General features: G+C 50.2%; 2 protein-coding genes across 2 annotated transcripts; both read right to left on the bottom strand.

Moving 5' to 3' along the window:
* Nucleotides 1–4,865: 4,865 nt before the first annotated feature.
* LOC146763635 (serine/threonine-protein kinase PAK 3-like) lies at nt 4,866–14,595 on the bottom strand. Its single transcript, XM_085567794.1, has 8 exons — nt 14,229–14,595; nt 13,462–13,510; nt 12,583–12,695; nt 11,853–11,970; nt 10,909–11,008; nt 10,269–10,465; nt 7,079–7,216; nt 4,866–5,757 (listed from the first exon to the last, which is right to left on the bottom strand). The coding sequence occupies exons 1-8, from the start codon at nt 14,276–14,278 to the stop codon at nt 5,665–5,667; spliced, it is 858 nt and encodes a 285-aa protein (XP_085423920.1). The 5' UTR covers nt 14,279–14,595; the 3' UTR covers nt 4,866–5,664.
* A 122-nt stretch (nt 14,596–14,717) lies between these two features.
* On the bottom strand, nt 14,718–17,881 carry LOC146763634 (uncharacterized). The gene is made up of 3 exons (XM_085567796.1): nt 16,241–17,881; nt 15,662–15,997; nt 14,718–15,239 (listed from the first exon to the last, which is right to left on the bottom strand). The coding sequence occupies exons 1-3, from the start codon at nt 16,496–16,498 to the stop codon at nt 15,006–15,008; spliced, it is 828 nt and encodes a 275-aa protein (XP_085423922.1). The 5' UTR covers nt 16,499–17,881; the 3' UTR covers nt 14,718–15,005.
* Nucleotides 17,882–18,149: the final 268 nt, after the last annotated feature.

The following is an 18,149-nucleotide window of genomic DNA, read 5'->3' as shown; positions in this document are numbered from 1 at the left end:
TTCCCCAAATGTCACATTTTGCACCCCAAACATGCAAACCATTCCTCTCATCAAGGAGGAATGTCTATCCCACCTGTGCTTCAATGTCACCACTTGGCTCAGCCTCCTTTCCTTAGACCTACAACCTTTTTTCCCAGTGTGGGAAATGCCTCTTCTCTAGAAAGGCATATTCCAGAGCTTAGCAGAACAGCAGGGGTGATGAATGGATTGAGAGCAGCCCTGTGGAGAAGTACTGGGAGATCCTTGAGAAGGAAACACTGGATGTGAGCTGGCACTGTGTGCTTGCAGCTCTGAAACCCCTCTGTAGCCATGTTTAAAGAGGGATGTCTGCCGCGGCATCAGTCCAGCTTGGTTGACCCTGTGGGCTGTGCTAGCCACCTTCCCGGTCCTCGGAAGGTAGGGACGGCGGCTTGTGGGTCTGGATGCCCCAGCCCCAGAGAAACGTTGGCAGCCAGGAGTAGGTGGAATCTGAGATTTGGTTGGTGAAGAGAGATTGTTCGGGGGAGAAGCCAAATTGGTTGTTAGACAAAGAAGTTGGGGCAGAGAGGGATGTTAAGGAAGGAGTCGGGATAGGGGCCGGGGAAGTCTGGGCCGGATTGTGGTCTTGTATATAAACGTTAGGAGGGGGTAGTAGTAGAATTACTGCTGCGGGAGCTGGTAGGGGATTGGGGTTCAGGGTTGGGTAAATTGGAGGAGGAGGAGGTGGCAAATAGTCAAGGGGATCCCAGGTCTTAGTAGTGGTTTTCTCCCCCTCATTTTCCTCCTTATCCTCTTCTTTCTTTTTTAATTTATGGATCTTCACATTCCCTTTACTCATATCTTTCAACCAACAAGCAGCATATTCTATTTGCTCAATGTCAGGAGTCTCTTGTGTCTTTAAATAATGATGTAGTTGGGAACAAATCCATGGGTCATTAGTCCCGTACCATGGCCACCTCCCCTGTAATTTTAACTTTGGCCAAATCTCGGTGCAAAAATAAATCATTTTTACTTGGTCTAGGGATTTGGTGGCTTCCTGAGACTCCCAATCGCTTAGCAACTGTCCTAGTGGACTTTCTATGGGGATACTTTTGATTTTCTTTTTCCCTACCAGGGGGCTTCCTCTTTTACTCACACACTGTCCCATTTTTAAATAAACAACTCAAATCCCCTCAAAGGTGCCCCTACCCGAATGGAAATCTACAGACGGGCAACACAAATCTACAACCAACCAAACACTTTCTGAACTAAAACTATTTAACTTCAACGTAAGCCTTTTCCCCCCTCAGTGCAACTTAATCCCTCACAGACCTCTTTCACACTTTACTTTCGCTCCAGGGAATAACGTTAAAAGACAGGATTCACACACACTCTCTCCACCCGGGTAGATTTCCACACTCACACCTTCAGTATCGACTTCCTAGGCGTCCCCTCAGGACATTCCGATACCGGGGCCTATCCTAATGATCCGACCCCCGACCGTACCCCTAACCGTACCCCCGTGCCTCGCCTCTACCCTAGAGTCTCCTGAGCACACTTTTCGGCACCAGCCAGGGTACACAGTATTAGAAGCCTCTCCCCGGGCACCAGGACCTCCCCTGGTCTAGCCTCCCGCCAGGCCGGACACCTTTAGTCCGCTCCCCGGGCTAGACCGCCCTGTTCTAATACTGTTCCTTCCTAAATTTTTTGAACGGAGGTAGGAAGGGACCAGGAGACTCCGTGGGGTTACCCGGGGGGTATCCCTTCCCAAAAAAAACTGGGATCAACCCAAGCGGGGCCCGACCCCTTTGCCGTCCACCGGTCCGGCTTGGCTACCCCTCCCCAGCAGAATAACCTAGGCGAAAGGGATGTGTGCGGAATGTGTGGTGCCTGGCCTTGCCCTTCCGACTCCCCACCCCGGTGCTCTCGGCCGGGGGTTTACGGTCCCCTCCCTGGGACCGTGGCAGCGCACCACCTATGGCATGTCTGGCCCGGCCCTGGAAAGCGAGGACCCAAACCTACCCAGACCGCAACGGTCTTATCAAGGGAGACCTAGCCCTGCTGCGTGCCACTCACACTGGCTATCCCCTGCACGTGCGGGGGGGCCCTTATTATCCCCAGGAGACACCTCTTTCTCACCAACTTTTTTCACTTCCCCCCGTTCCTGGCCGGCCCCTCGCGGCAATCCGGAATGGTGGTACTAAGGTTCCAGTCGCTTCGAGGGTCCGAGCTGCCGGCCCTCGTCTCACTCACACACCACTCGCACGCCTCCTTCGCCCGCCACCGGGGTTACTCACCCTCCAGCACTCCTTGTCGTCACTGTGCCCAGGCTGGTCCTCTCTCGGTCCGGATAGCCAGCTGTCCCAGAGGCCCAGAGTGGGCGGCCGTCCCAGTCCTGGTGTCCTCTTCGGGTGTGGCTATCCCGGACGAGCCCCCAGCTGTTAAGAACAGGCAAGGAGACCAGCTCTTTTTTAATGCCTTTATTCAAGTGACCAGCTCTGGGTGGGGGCCCGAGGGGTCGCGCACACCGCCGCCGCTCCCTTTGGTGATGCAGAGGAGGAGGTAGTCAGTTTTGGTGTGCAGCAGAACTGGGGCTTCCGTCCTCACGGGCGTGCCTGGGAAGACGCTTTTGGGCTCGTTGACTAGGGTTTTTGTTCTTGGTTGGCTCTACTTAGGTTATGGCGACGCTTTGGAGATGATTTGTAGCACTGGTAAGGTGGAGGGACTCCTTCCCGATGGCCAGAGTCAGTTTGTTGTTCAGGTTTTAGGTTGGCTTGCTGTCTTTAGGGGTTTTTCCGAGTTTCTGGTTACTGTCCTTAATTTGCATATCCCCAGAAGTACTCTGGTCACCATTCTGGGGAGCAGCAGAGGCAATACCCGGCGGTCGCACCATGGATGACAGGTACAGCAAAGGGGCACAATATAGGGAGATATGAGGGAGACATCAATGGGGATTTAACAGATAATAACAGTCTTAATTAACACATTTAACCTTAAATTCCTTAACTTCCTTTAACTAATGAACTTGTTCATAACACTTTTCATTGCTTTATAGAATTTTCTTTGATACAATCGGACTTCCTTTCTTTAAAAAGATAAGAAAAAAAGAAATATATGGGATTTAGCTGTGTGTCTGGATATGAAGCCACATGAGGTTTTTGAAGGGCCCCACACAAGTTTTTCAAGTTTTCTCTAAGCCTCCAGGTTCCCCAGCCCCAGGAGCACCCGTGGCCGGTTTTGTTGGTTTTGCATGGGTCAATTTTTGGAGAGGAGGAAAGAAGCCAGCCGGGAAAGTGAGGCACTCCTGTGAGGAGCTGCCATAAGCTCTCCCTGTGCCAGGCAAAAGCAATCCCTGAGTGGCTCTGAGAGCAGGCGCACTGCTAAGCCAATTAGAAAAGCTGGTGCCGCCTGCAGCACAACATTTTGAAGAGAGGAAAAAGAGAGGGAAAGAAGCCGGCTTTGTGTGTGCCCCCAAGGGGTGCTGCGGGGCAGCGGGGCCCCTTCCCGGCGGGCTCGGGGCTCTTTCCCAGCAGGGCCGCCGGGCCGTGCTGCCGGGGCTCATCCCAGCGCCGCCAGCAGCTGCGGCCGAGGCCAGGAGCGGCCCCGGGGCCAGGAGCGGGAACGCTCCCGCTGCCTGTGCCGGGAGCAGCCCCGGGACGGCGCCAGGGGAGGCCAGCACGGCCCGAACTGAGCGCAGCAGGGCCAGAAGGGCCCACGCAGCCACCGCCACCTCGGCACGGCCAGCGAGAGACTTTGCCTGCCCGGCCAGCGGCAGCTGCCGCCGCAAAGCAAAGCACAGAACCTGCTCAGGGGAGCGCTCTCTTCACTGGCAGGGCCGGGAGAGCCATTTGCAGGCATTAATCACTGCACGGGGGAATAGAGGGCGCAACACCGCCTGCTACAGCTAAAGGAATGCAGGATTTGTTAGGATTAAACTTTTCCTCGACACATCCCTTTCCTGGGAATTGCTCACAAGCATTTCGTCAATGCAACTGGCAAATGCTTTTGCTGACTGAAGCCACACTGCGTCTTTCCTTCAGAAATGAATAAAGGAAACACAAGTTGCCTGCTGAAACCCTTCTGCTCCCTTCCAAATCAGATCACTAGTCAAGCACAAGGCTCAGGCTCATCCCCGATTCCCTCTGAGAGATAGGAGGTAATATTTTGCTGCAGCCAAAAGGTCATTAGAAAAAAGAATGAAAGTTGTTGGTGCTAGGTCTTGTTAATTATGGTTTGAATTTCTTCAAGTTAATTTTTTTTTGTGTTTCTGTGAGCTGGAAAAGGTGGGGGGGGGTGGGGTGGGGGGATGGGTTGAACACCAGAGCAAAAGGAAGTATACCCAGCTCAGTTGAACCCTTACTAAGAAGAATGTTCTCCTTTGCTTTAATGACTTTGTCTCCATTTAATTGTACCTAAGAGTTTATCTCTAGTACCTCTCTTCCAGCAGCTCCCAGCTGCGGCGTGGCACAGCACTTGCTGTGTGCCAGGGAGCACAAAGCAGGCTGGCCTGCCGGCCCTGAATATTTCTGCAGAGCACTCTGCAGCTCCCAGTTTTGCCGTGGCTCAGTGCAGAGCTGCGGGATTGCGGGCGCTGCCTCCCAGAGCTGTGTGAGGCACTGGCTCCTGCAGCCGTGAGCTGACAAGCTGTCCCTGCCTCCCGCTGGCCTCGGCTCCCCTGGCACAAGTGCCGTGCCCGAAGGACGCTGCCCTGTGCTCCAGCCTGCCGAGCAGCCCGGCTCCCTGCCCTGGTGCCCAGGGTGCTGCACACACTGCTGACCTTTGCCAGGAGTCGCAGGGCAGCGGCACAAGAGTGGGAATGCTGAGCCAGGCCAGCGGGCCTCGGCTGCCCTTGGCCTTTCTCTCCTCGGGCAGACTCCAGAGGGCCAATGCCTCCAGGCTGGGCTGTGCCCAGCAGGGCTCCGCTTGCCCTCGGGAGCAGCCGGCTGCGCTTGGGCTCTGAGAGCGGAGGATGCGCCTGCTGCCAGCAAGAGGCACGCAGGGCCGGGCTGTGCCTCCTGCAGCTACCAGGGCCTCCTTGCAGCCTGGCCCTGCCGAGGCTCAGGCTGCTCCGGGCTCTGCCAGGGCTCTGCTGCGGCTCCACGCCGGGCAGGGCCGGGCCCGCTCTCAGCTCACACTCGCTGACAGCTCTGCACCGCAGGAGACCTTTCAGAGCACCTCTCTGATCTTTCTGCTTTCTCCGCTGAGCGAGGCTCTCCTCCAGCCAAAGACTTTGCCCTTTGTGATACAAATCCAAGTGGCAGGCACCCAAATGCTCTCGAGTCACAGCTGAAGGCCTGCATCTGCACAGGATGTTTTGGCTGCACAACTCACCCTTTGCTTTTTCCTGAAAATGCCATTCCCCTTTCTGTCTCAACTGGAAGTGCCACAGATGTGCCAAACAGGGCCCACGGGCCGTATGCCAAAGGCAGTGTGGTCTGGAGAGGATGAATGAAGAAGAGCCTTCTCCACTTACAAACCATACCAAAGGAGCCATAAGCATGTCTTAGCACCAATAAAAGACAACTGGCAATTCAGAAGGAAATCTTTTGTGAAGGGGTCAGAAGGAAGAGAACCTTCCAAATGATTTGATGTTTTGAAAACTTTAATTATAATCCTATCTATAAACCTATACTACAAAACTACTTAACAATCCTACTCTAGAGTCCTACTCTGCAATCCTACTCTAACTTGGTAATATCTTGATTGTTAGATTCTTGTCTTCTTTGTCTTCTTCTTCTTCACTGAGCTGATGAGTGGTGCCAGGGTGGATGCTGGCTTGGCTGCTGTTACAAATGGATGCTAATCCACAGGAAAAAAACAACAAAGAACAGTGAACCATGAGTTTCCAAGCTCAGTACATCACAGACTCAATCAGGATTCCTCTAACTCCTAGAAAGACCCAGAAAGTAAACCAACGGGACCATCTGCTCCCTAGTCGTCATGTGCAGGACCTTGCCATCACAGGCAAACCTGGCCCAGAATCTCACTCATCCATTTATTCTGGTTTCTCCATCTTGCCAGGATTTTTGCCCTGCCAGTGCCCTAGAAATGGTGCTTTCTGTCCCTGGGGTTTCTTCCTTTCAAGAAGCTCCAATGACTCCCATAGGTCCCTGTCTTGGAAAGACAGGCACCGTGCTGATTTCCACAGGCACACAGAGCAGTGTCTGCCTTTCCATGCCCTGCCCCTCCTGTGCTGGATGGCACCTTCCTTCCCAGCAGGGCCAGCCGAGCGGTGCTGGGTCCTGCAGTTCCCTCTCTGCCACACAACCTGGCAGTCAGCCTGGGCCAGTTCCCCTCTGCCTGAGTGTGCCAGGCAGCAGATGGGGCTGGGACAAGTCCCTCTCAGCTGTCCCTGTTTGTGTGCCAGAAACCTCTAAGGATGGGGTGGGGGGCACAAACCAGGGACCCTCAGAGGCTCACAGTGAGTCCCTCACAGCCCCTCCTGCCCACAGCCAAATCTCTGCAGAGTGCTCTGCCAGGACTGGCAGCCTTGGGTTCCTCCACCACCATTTCATGTCTCTCTAGCCTGCATTACTGTACTTCAGTTCTTTTGCCATTAGATAAAACTGAACACCCCACCAAATCAGGGCAAGAGAAACAGCCAGAAAACAGGGCACCTGTCCTCTCAGGAAATGTTCAGAGAGGTGGAGTTATTCAGTTTTGTGAAGAACAGGCCCCAGGGAGACTTTATTGCTGATTTCCAAGATTTCAGAGTAGCTTTGAAGAAAGTGGGGAACACCTTTTTTAACAGGGCCAGTTACAAGAGAGTGTGGGCGAATAGTCTTAAACACATGGGGATCTAATCAGAGTAGGTCTAAGGAAGAACTTGTTTACTTGGAACATGGTGTCTCCCTGGCACAGGTTGTCCCAAGAGCTTGTAGGTGCCTCCATCCCTGGAATCATTCCACTTCAGGTGGGACAGGGCTCTGAGCAACCTGATCTCTTTACAGATATCCCTGCTCATTTCAGGACAGTTGGACCAGAGGACTTTACAGAGCCCTGCCAGCCCAGCCCAGTCTAGCACTCCTCAGCATTTTCATTTGAAGAGCACCAAGAGTGGACGTGAGGAGGAAGGGGGCTCATCTGATGCCTCGGACCTCAGTGGAGGAGGAGCCCATACCTGCAGGAGCCTCTTGGCAGGCCAGCGCTGCTGTTGGTCTGTCTGCAGGCAGCAGCTCAGGAAGTCACACAGGTGAGGTGAGGATCGGTTGGGCTGCCGCAGCTGTGGTCTCTCTCCTCTGGCTATCAGGAGTTCAGCCTGCAGGAAAAGGAAACACGAGGCTCCACCTGCTTCTTTCCCATCTGTAACTGCTCTCCCTGAGCCCAGTGTTTAAGCTCCACTCTGCAGAGCAGGTTCTGGAAAGTCATCTTTCCTTTACCAACAAAAAGCCACGGCTTTTCCAACATCCTGCTGATCGTGCCTTGGCAGTCAATTTCATTGACTGACCCAGTTAGTGGGAGCTACATCAGCAAAGCATGTTTCCTTCTTGCAGGATTCACACCACCCTGACAGGCTTTCCAGAATATGGGCTCTGCTACACTAACTAACTCTACTATTTCCAAGGATTAGTACAGGAAAGGCATCTCTGCAGTGCTTGTTGGTCCCTTAAGCACAGTGGTCATAAACCAAAACTCACTGAGCTTCTTGTCCTCTTCTAGAAAACAGTGGTACATGGGAGGCAAGAAAAGAAATCCACCAGGTATTCCTCAAAGTAAGGAAACAAACATTTGGAATCTCATATTCAACACAGACCCTTTAAGATGCCTGCACAAATGTATTGGGATGAAAATGCTTGCTTGAGCAAACAGGAGCCACCTGCAGCTCTGTTTCAGCCTCTTTATGTGGCAAAAGGAAACCTTTTCAAGGTCAAATCTGAAGAAGAAGTCAATGCATTAATGGCGCCCCCATCGCAAACAGTGTAGGTAAGAAGTGGGAGGTTTTGACAGGCTCTCCATGACACCAGGCTGCAGCCTGGTCTCCATAAAAATTCCCATCACAATAGTAACAGCTCTGTGCTGGTGGCACTGAAATAGATGGTGACCAAAAAGACTTTGTTATTATCCTCTTCAACTCAGAGGAAAATTTCCAAGCCTAAAACAGCAAGCATAGTCCCCTGGAGTATAAATAATTATGGCAGCTTTCTTTCTTTTTCCTGCACGCCCAGAGGTCACAAAGGGGGTTTTATCCTGTCTCTCTGCAACTGAGCTCAGCCACTGGACATGGTGGGGAGCTGGAGTCCTCATTGTCCTCAGAACTGTGCAAGCCAGGGATGTCCCTGCTCCTGTGGTAAAGGAACACAGCACCGGCATCAACCGCCCACGTTGGGTCCCAGCCCCAGGCACCGGGCTGCAAGCTCATCAACTTGTTAAAGTACCCAGAAACAGCCAAGGGTTTAGTGTTACTGCAGTTGGAGAAAAACACATCCTTAACTTATCCAGGCCACCCTCACACATGACTGAACAATGTACAGATGATTTGAAAGCCTGGAAGTTCTGAAGACCCACAGGTCTTGGAAAAGATGCTACAGTATGGAGGAAACTTGATGTGCTGTGGTTGAAAAAAGAAAAAGAAACCAAAACTATTGGGGAAGATGAAACAGGAAAACCTTACAAATATGTATGCCTGGAAAAAGATTTTGAGAATATGGAAACTGTAAGCGAGATTGAAATGAAAGTAAGCTTTGAGATAGTTACTAGCCTTAGTTAATGAACAACTGGAAAACAATGGTATGGCCAGCTGAAGGTAATCCCCTTTTGATTAAACTATACCCTCTGCTGGCAGACAGGTCCAAGGGTCAGAGCAGACCCTACTAGCTTGACAGAAAGGGTCCAAAGAGTAGTTTTTAATCGTTTAAAATGTAACACAGTATGGTAATGTAATGATTCTTATAGGCTGTAGGTAAATGCTCTAGTGTTTGTATCTTGTACTAGATTGGTTAGTGAAAATTTGAATATTCAGCCCAGAAGAAGATTTATTGTATTGTAACAGGAACTTCCTCACTCTTTCAGGTCTCTCTTTTGGGCTCCTCTTTCGGGACTGCTCTGAGCTGTGGCTGGCAGCTCCAAGCAGGGCCCTGCACCCACGCCCTTTGCAATAAACTGAAAGTTCCAAGACCTGGCTTCAAAGATCTCTCATCTCCCTCCATCCCGACCATCCTACCCACTGTCACTCCTACACAAAACTACTTGGGCATTACTTTGGTGGTTGTTTCTTTTTTCTTTTTCTTTTTCATTTTTTTTCTTCTCCGATAAAATTGAATCTGGGAAGGTCTGACCTCAGTTTCTCAGGATATTTATCACATGTCTAACCTCTCCACTGAAAAATTCTTGCCCTTCAGAGACTGTGGGAACTCAAAATGTCTCTCAGACATTTTTAGAGGTTCCAGGCCTTGGTCAGAAGCATTCTAGACCCTGGCAGACAGCTGAAAAACAGCTGTGATTTTGAGTTTGAGCCATGGAATGAATTACCAGCTTTGGAGGTGGAACAAGCAGTCACAAAAGGTTAGATAGTATAGTAAAAGTAGTTACAAAGTAGAGGGGAAAATTTTTTAGTATTGTACAGGGGGGTTTTAACACATGTACAGGGGGGTTTTCACTTTGTACATGGGGGTCAGAAGTTCTAAGATGGAGGAAAGTGGGCTGATCCTGTTCTTCCTCCTTCTTTTTCCTTACCTCCATGTTCTTGGTGATGTTGGCACTCACAGATTGGTTTAGAGTAGAAAAACACTTGGCAACGTAGGTAGTAGGTATTGGGGAATAATTGTAAACATGTTATACGTAATATACCTTATAAAAGATAGCAGCAGCCCTGGGCGGGAAGAGAGACGAAGAAGACAGCAGATAGAGAGGATGTCAGGGTGTGTGTGTGCCTCTACCCAGGCCGCTGATCAAATAGCCGCAGTCCAAGAACATAATCTGTTAGATAACTAGCAATAAACTGCCTTGAGACCGAACAGCTAAAGCCTGCGGAGTTTTTCTTTGGAAGCACGGGTTGGAGGAGGAATTTCAGCACCACATGAGACCCCAGAGCAAGGCCGGGGTTCTCACAAGAGACAGAGCACCAACGGAGTTCAAAAAGCAAATGAGAAATGTCAGGCAGGCTGGAGGCCAAAATGGCAGGTTTCTGAACTGCCACTTCACTTCTGATGCAACCAAATGTACAGCAGATGCTGACGTGCTGCAGGGACATGTTTAGAAGGGGACCTTGGTGGAAGTGGTGCCAGCAGATGGCAACGGGACTTGTCCAATGGCACACAGGACATGGGACAGGTGAGAAAGACAGGTGGGATCAGGGAGTATTTGCACCTTACCGAAACAGGAGTTTCATTCCTGTGAGGAACTTCTCGTTCCACCATTTCGATGCCCACGATTCCAAAAGACCATATGTCCACTTTGGGGCCATATGGTTGACCTGTCAGCATTTCAGGCGCCATCCAGCCAGAAGTGCCGGCCACTGAGCTCCGTCGACGCTGCTCAGGGGTGAGCTGAGCAAAGAGGCCAAAGTCAGCTGTGGAGTAACAAACATACCATGAAAGCCAGCTCAAGTTAGGAAACCAAGCAAAAGAATTCCCCACTCTCAGTCTATGTGTTGTTGAATCTCCTGGAGAACTGTCCACGCTCGGTTTCCTTGGGGCTTTAGCCAAGGACATATGAAATTGGCCACTTCCAAAAATATCCCAGTTTTTTTAACGCTGCTCACAGCAGTGGCCTTTATTCCCCTGAAGCTTTAGTTTGTGGCTCCCTCCCTCTGGAAGAGACAAAATCACACCAATGACACCCTTGACTTCTCGTGGTTCCTTATACCCCTGTGCACGTTGCAACCGTGCCCTCAGCTCACAGCGGTGGGGCCCTGCACTGCCACCAGCACCATTTCTGGGGAGCTGGCAGCCACTCAAAGCAGCCCCTCACCCCACATCCCTGAACGCTGCACCTGACCAGGAATATACTGACCCAGCTTGACAGAGCCATTGGTTCTGAGAAGAATGTTGTCACTCTTCACATCTCGGTAGATCACGTGGTTCCAGTGAAGAAAATCCAATCCTAGCAGGCACTGAGAGGGAAAACAGAAACAGGAGGGCAAAAATTAGTGATGTGATTTCATCACACCAGAAAGGAAACAGAGACTCTAAAAGATTCCCATTCCCCAGGGGAATGGCAAGTAATGGCAGAACACAGTGCCACTGAGAGGAAGAGTTGTGTTCCAACACTTGCAGAGGAGGACCTTTCTACGGAAAGGCATGTCAGCTTTTGAAAGAGCAACAGCACCTGCTGTTGTAGACTGTCCCCTGCAAACCTGCCAGGATGACTGCTGCTGCAGTGGATGTGCTTTCTCCATGCAGAGGGCAAAGGAGGGGTTTGGCCAAGAAAGAAAAAGTCCCTCTCTCTGGTGTGAAGCGGATCACTTTTGGGTGGGAGGCTGCATGACGAAGGTTTTGTTGCTGGCCTCAGCACAGACTTAGAGTATAACATCAGTCACCTTCCTGAAGCAAAGAGCATTTTGGCTGCACTACTGTTCTTTTCAGTTGAGGACTGTGAGAAATGAGTCTCTGTTTCTCAGCTGATCATTTCAAATCCTGCCACCAGCACCTTTGCTTTTACAGGCAAGGAATGCAGTGCAGATAGGTTGAAGATAAAAGTTTAAGGAGGCAAGGTGGGGAAGAGCAAATACAAATACAGGAGGCAGAAGGAGAATACAACAGTAGGAGAGAAGAGTACAAGAACTGAGTACAGTGAGTGCAGGGACACTGGCAGGCAGTTCCCTTGAGATGCTTTTACTTGCCCATAGCATACTGGCACTAGGGAAACAAAACTTTATACATGAAACCTCTCTGTTCCGAGCCCGTTTCCCAGACAATCCTGCCCAAGCCCTCTGAAGCACAGGTGGGATCCCTGACCTCCCGACTGATGGCTGCTATCTCCTCTTCAGACAGGTAGGTCTTGCTGATGACATCGCTCAGAGTGCCTCCATCCATGAACTCCATAACCAGCCAGAATTGATTATCCACAAGGTAGCTGAAAGAAGGAAACAAGAGCATGGAGGTAAACATGCATGGTTAGTTTGTTTTCTTGATTCTTATTTCCAAGTCCCTTTGTGACAAGGACAGAATAAAGGGAATAGACATTCCCTCTAGGCTGTGCATTGTTTGCAACCTGTCTCGAGAAGAAAGGCACAGCTTTGAAAAAGGAGAGGCCTTAAATAGCCAGCAAGTAAAAACTGCAGTTTAGGAACAGATAAAAAAGCCTGTCCCACTGCGTGTTTCTGGAAATAACCACCTAGTCTTCCTGGCATGCAAAGCAATGGAAAAGAGGGGACACAATCCAAGGAAAATCCATGTTAGTTTACCCAGATGTAAGAGGACTGTTGAAAAAAATCAAGCCCCAAAATAATGTGGTGGCTGTGAACTTACAGCCTATTGATTTAGTTAGATATGACTGATGCAGGTTTTTGAATAATTTTCAAACTATGTGTGCCAGGGAATACTCCTGCAGACAAGATGCACTCTCTTCCCAGCCATTGGACATGAGCAGAGCAGTAATAATTCACCAATAATTACAGCTCTATTTTCTGCCACTGAATATCCTTGCATGTTTGCAGAATGTAAACAAACATTTACAACAACTCACCTGTCTAAATAGTTGACGATGTTGGGATTCTTATTTATCTTCACAACCATGAGTTCATTGACTTTTAGTTCCTTCTTCCTCGGTCCTTGGAGATTTATTTTCTTTATGGCCACCTAAAATGACATTGAAAACCAGTAACTTGAGAAGTTGGTGGCACAAAACCACCTGGAGCGAGTAATTTTGCAATGACACAGCCGAGCTGTGCCAGACTGCCTTATGATCAGGCATTGCAGTAATTAGGAACTGACATTGCAATAGCCCATTGCTCCACTCCCTTGGGGGCCAGTTACAGGACACGTGGCCACTGAGGTTTTGCCGTGAACACTTGGTGACAGTGGTGTCTCAACTATCACCCACAAATCTCTGAGCCCACTCCCTGCTGCTTTGTATGGGATTCAGAAGAAGTAATCCATGCCTGAATACTCTGTGGCTACATCCTGGGCTATGGGCAGGGCTTGGGGCTTCTAGGGATGCCTTGCAGATCTCTCCCTTTGTGCAGTTCCCAAGTGCAGCACTGCAGGTGGCTAAAGAACTACCAGTAACTTTCAGATGTATTTGCTGGCAACCAGAAGTGAGAATTCAAGACTCTGAAGCTGTAGCCCCAAAGAGCAGTGAGATGCTCTAAGGCACCACCTTTGTTTTAGCAATTGAGAGCGAGTGAGCACATCCTTCTCTGAAATGGACTGCTGCCCTGCATGACTTCCTTCTGGCAGCTGAGAAGGACAAAGACTGTCCCCAATGTATTTTGCAGGCTGGTGCCAGTCTGTGTTTCTTGTGCCTCCTCAGCACAGCTCTACCCAAAGCTCTGGCCACAGCTGCCCACACCAGAGGGGAAAGCCCTTGAGTGCAGCAGAGTCTGTGGGGGATGTTGACATTTACCTCTACTCCTGTGGCTTTGTTGATTGCTCTAACCACAAATCCAAAAGTCCTAGAGACAAAAAAGCAGCAAAGAAAGGACAAGCCATTTAGATCTCACAGTGAAAGCCAGCCCACACAGGAGATCTCTGCTGTAAATGCCCAAGATCTGCAGGATGCAGGAGGGCTCTGCCAGAAGGCAGCTGATGCATTTTCCTCTTAAGTGCATGGGCACTGGGCCTGTCCCTGAAGTGTTGGGGTTTACTGCCTCAGCTCCTAAAGAGAGCTCCTTCTTTCATCTCAGGTTTCAGGTTCTAAACTGTGCAGTTTTCATAGTTTTCATCCTTACCATGGAGAATTCCCTTCAGCAAACTCTTGGAAAGAAATGTTCCTGAGAACTGTTATCTGACAGCTATCAGGGAGTAGGTTGCTCTTTCAGGCATGCAAGTTTCTTGCCCTTTTATTAGTGTGGCTGTATGATTTGGAGAGATACAGAAATGCTAAGGAAATTAACAGAGAACTGTCCCACATTTGAGAGACAAGGAGATCTTCCAGGTCCTGTTCCTTGCTGAAGGCAAGAGACCTTGGCAGCATGGATGTGTCTCTGACAACACCTTCAGGGCACACTCACAAATTCTGAGCAGCACTGAGAGATGGGACAATCTATCCCCAGTGTCTGAACATGGCCATAGATGTCTGTTTGCAGCTGGCCTGACTTCACACTGCATAGATATTCCACCAGAAAAACACCTGGCCCATGGTTATGGAGAAGTAACTGTGGTTGGACTCACCCGCTGCCAATATATTCCAGTTCAGCATATTTCCCCACAGGATTTTCCATGTTCACTATTTTCCCTGAGGGAAACAAAATGCAAGATGCTCACTTTAAAGCAAAGACCCCAGCTTCCAGGAAATGCAAAAGGCAGCCCCAGAGCTTGGAGCTTTGAACTTCTTGTGGTTTCCTGGGTAACAACATCAACCAGGCAGACGGCTCTGCAGCACAAGTGGCCAGCACAGAGACTGATTTTCTACAGCAGTTCCCATGGGGAAATGTCTCTAAATGTCCCTGGGACACCAAACTCAGGAAAACCATTTGGTACAGCTATGCTGAAACATGCACACAATATACTGTCCCTCAGAGAAGAAATACAGCTGACGTACTCAGTTGCTCCAGGGAGTCATCCTTGTTCTCCTGTTGCTGAGCAGCGCTGGAGATGAGCAAATGGCCCTGGTTCCACTTCTCAGGTTGGGGAGCAAAGGCTCCTTTAGACAATGCTGCTCCTGCAGCAGGTTTGACAAAGCCCTTGTACATCTGTGACAAGAAGTGAGTTCATGTAGGAAAGGTCCCTGGCAGAGATTAGCCTGAGATCCCACTTCAAATGCAAGCCCTTAGGAAGGTGCTCTCAGCCACATGCAGGGATCTTAAATGGGTTTTTTCTGATGTCCACTTCTCAAACTGGATGGGTCAAAACCAAAGGCTAGCTCTACTCAAGTTCATGGCCAGATTCATGTTCCATTTTCATGGATTTTCTGAAGGATCACTGCCACAATGACCATTCTGCTTCCTCTCAAGGATTCCTTTCCCCCTCCAAGGGATTCAGACACACTTGCAGCTCCTTGTTCAAATGTTCTGCCTCCTCCCACTGTGTCCTCTTTTCCTGCACCATCTTCAGGTCATGCTCAACCTGTAGCAGCTTTGGTGGGGACAGTTCCTGTACCTCATGCCAAGCTTGGGGCTCTTCATTGCCACCCATTTGCTGGAAGTCTTTGTAGGCTGCCCGGTGAGATGTCAACACTTTCACCTCAAGTTAAACAGAAGAAAGCAGTCAGAGACTACAGCTTATCTCTGTCAGTCAAGAGTCATTGACTGTAAGGAAAGGGAAAGAACAGATTTACAAGGGGTACAGACAGCTTCTTTCAATCCTCCCTCTGGGTCATCATGCTCCCCTGTAAAAACACCTCAAGAAACAAGGAGAGCAGGAACAGGCCACCAGGAATCAATTTGGATGACTGCTGGCCAAAAGGCCGAAGGACAAGTCCCTCTGTCCAGGGCAGCAGGTGAGATTCAGCACACCAGGAAATCCTTCAGAGTGAGTGTGATACACACTACAGCAGGATGGCACTCAGAGGCATCACCTCACTCCCTGCAGCTCTGCACTGGAAAGGCAAGAAGGGCAGAAACCACCAGTTTGGTGACTGCGGTGGCTATCCCTCTTTCACTCACTTGCTCTTGTAGAGCCTGAGGGAGAGGATGAAGCTTTTCTCTGATGATTTTAATTTCTTCCTCCTGCCTCTTCTCCTTTGCTTTCATCTTACTGTGAACTTTCTGAAACTCCGTGTCCAGCTGTTCCTTCAAGTTCTGTAAAATACAAGAGAGAGGATCTTTCACGAGTGGAGTGGCTGCCACTCTTTCACTCACCTGGTTTTGTTGATCGCCCCTCTGCAGACGGAGATTCATGTCCTCTTGAATTCTTCTCATGTCTTCCTTGTTCCCCTTCTTCACGTCCACGATGGCACTCTGAGCTCCGGGCAGCTCTGCTTCTGACTCTGCCTTGATGTTCTGTACACACAAATGCAGGGCAAGTGACTGGGAGCTGCCATCAGGCTCAGCTTTTTCCTCTTGCAGCCTCAAAGTCACATTTATTCAGCCACTTCTTTCTGCTGCCCTACCCACCTCTGCTTCCAGTGTAACCCTCCTGTCCCAGTGCTGACTTTGGCAGATTCCAAGGCTCTGTGCTTTCAGTGCCTCCGTTTTATGCCCTCTTCCTGCCCTTCCCTCTGACACCTGGTGAGTCAGGCTTACCTGGCCTTTCTCCTGTGGCTCTTTCACCTGCTGCCTGAGCTGCTCTTCCTGCTCTCGGGCTGGGAGCAGCTCTCCCCAAGTCTGCCATGGCATCTCTGACAAAGCAGGCTGCTCCTGTTCTTGTTCTGGAAGGACCTGCACAGAAAGCAAGAGAAGATGGGTTTCAACTTTCCATATAACATTTGTGGGCCAAGGCTCAAGGACTGATGGGCTCACACGTTCCCAAAGCACTGCAGTGCTGCAGCTCTCCTGGGTCATTCTCTGCCCGTGGGGAGGCACAGATGCCAAAGTGACCCTGGCACTGCAGTCAGGGGCTGAAGCTCCAACAGCCTCTGAGGCAGCTGACAGGGAAGCTGTGGCATTTCTCAAGGGTCTGCTGAGGACCTCCCTCTGCTTCTGCCATGCTCTGTTTGTCTTTCAGTAGTGACTGACACCCCACCCTGTCCCACAGCTCCATCCTGGCTCTGCAGGTAGCTTCCTGGGTGAGCTCAGCCCTTGTGAGAGACACTTCTGGAGTTCATGTTCTCTTCACCACCTAAAATATGGAATTCTTCCACCTCTCTGGGACAGACAGAACATTAAAGCATTAACTGGGGGCTTCAAGAAGAAGTGGCTGGAGGGAGAAACCATGTCTGAGGGGAAAAAAACACCACATCTGGAGGAGGAAACACCTCTGGCTGCTCAGAATCAGTCAATGTCTTTAATCCTCTCCTGAAAGGGATGCTTTACATGAACTTTTCACCTCCAACTGCTTTGGACCAGAGCCAAGAAGATTCAATTATGTAAATGTTACATAGATAGATAGATAGATAGATAGATAGATAGATAGACAGATAGACAGACAGATCTCACTCTTATAATCTCTTGTTACTATAATTTCCATTCCTGCACACATCAACACTTGGTAGCCATTGCCCCAGTCAGCAGCAATCCCAAGACTGCTCCTTCAATAAACCACACTCTCAGGGAATTTAGAGCATTTAGGTCCTTATGGAATACAATCAGATCCAGAGCATTGCACTGGGAACTGCACTCTTGCAGCATCTGTGCTTGGCCAAGTGCTTCTCATGGACTTGACCACACTGACAGTGCTAAAGGGGCTGTAAGCAGAAATAAAGCCCAGCCCCTCTCAGCTCCTCTGATCTCTGGGGACCAGCTGGAATGCAAGGGCATTGATTTACTGCTGAATTCCCAAACACCACACCTACTGGTTTCCTGGGTTGCAAAAAGACACAGGGACTGTTAATAAGAAAGCAAAGAGCAAGGGCCTGTTGACTGGCCTGGCACCAAAACAGCTCCCTGTCCCAAACAATGTGTCATGCAAAAATACTGCATCCTCCAGAAGGGCCCCCTTACACAAGAAAAACCAAGGAGAATCTTTACAAGTGCAGGAAAAGGACAGAAAAGATGGAGGAAAATCGACTTGCATAGATAAAAGACAAGAAAATGAACAAGACTTCTCCTCCTACCAAAGGAACAAAGACAGGAGAGCCACAGATGCCAGAGAAAAATACACTTGGATAAAGTGAGGGGATATTTGCTGAGGAAACAACCCTGGTGGTGAGCACTGTCACGTATGGAACCATGGAAGTGTGCCTAAAGGTCCCTCAGGAGGCTCCCATTGTCCAGGCTGAAACTCCCTCAGCACCTCCTCCTTGGCCTTGTGCTCCACAGCCTTCCCCAGCTCCCGTGTCCTTCCCTGCACACGCTCCAGCCCCTCAAGGACTTTCTGCTTCACAGGGGCCCACAAGTGGACACAGCACTCCCAGCTCTGGCCGCAGCGCTGCCCAGCCCAGGGGGACGGTCACTGCCCTGCTCCTGCTGCCCCACTGCTGCTGACACAGGCCACGATGCCCTCAGCCTTCTTGGCTACCTGGCCAGGCGCTGGCCACCTTCAGCTGCTCTTGAC

This window comes from Lonchura striata, chromosome Z, assembly GCF_050655825.1.
Source record: "Lonchura striata isolate lonStrDom1 chromosome Z, ASM5065582v1, whole genome shotgun sequence".
Taxonomy (NCBI): Eukaryota; Metazoa; Chordata; class Aves; order Passeriformes; family Estrildidae; genus Lonchura; species Lonchura striata.
The sequence above is the reverse complement of the archived record's forward strand: the minus strand, read 5'-3'. Positions and strand labels throughout refer to the sequence as shown.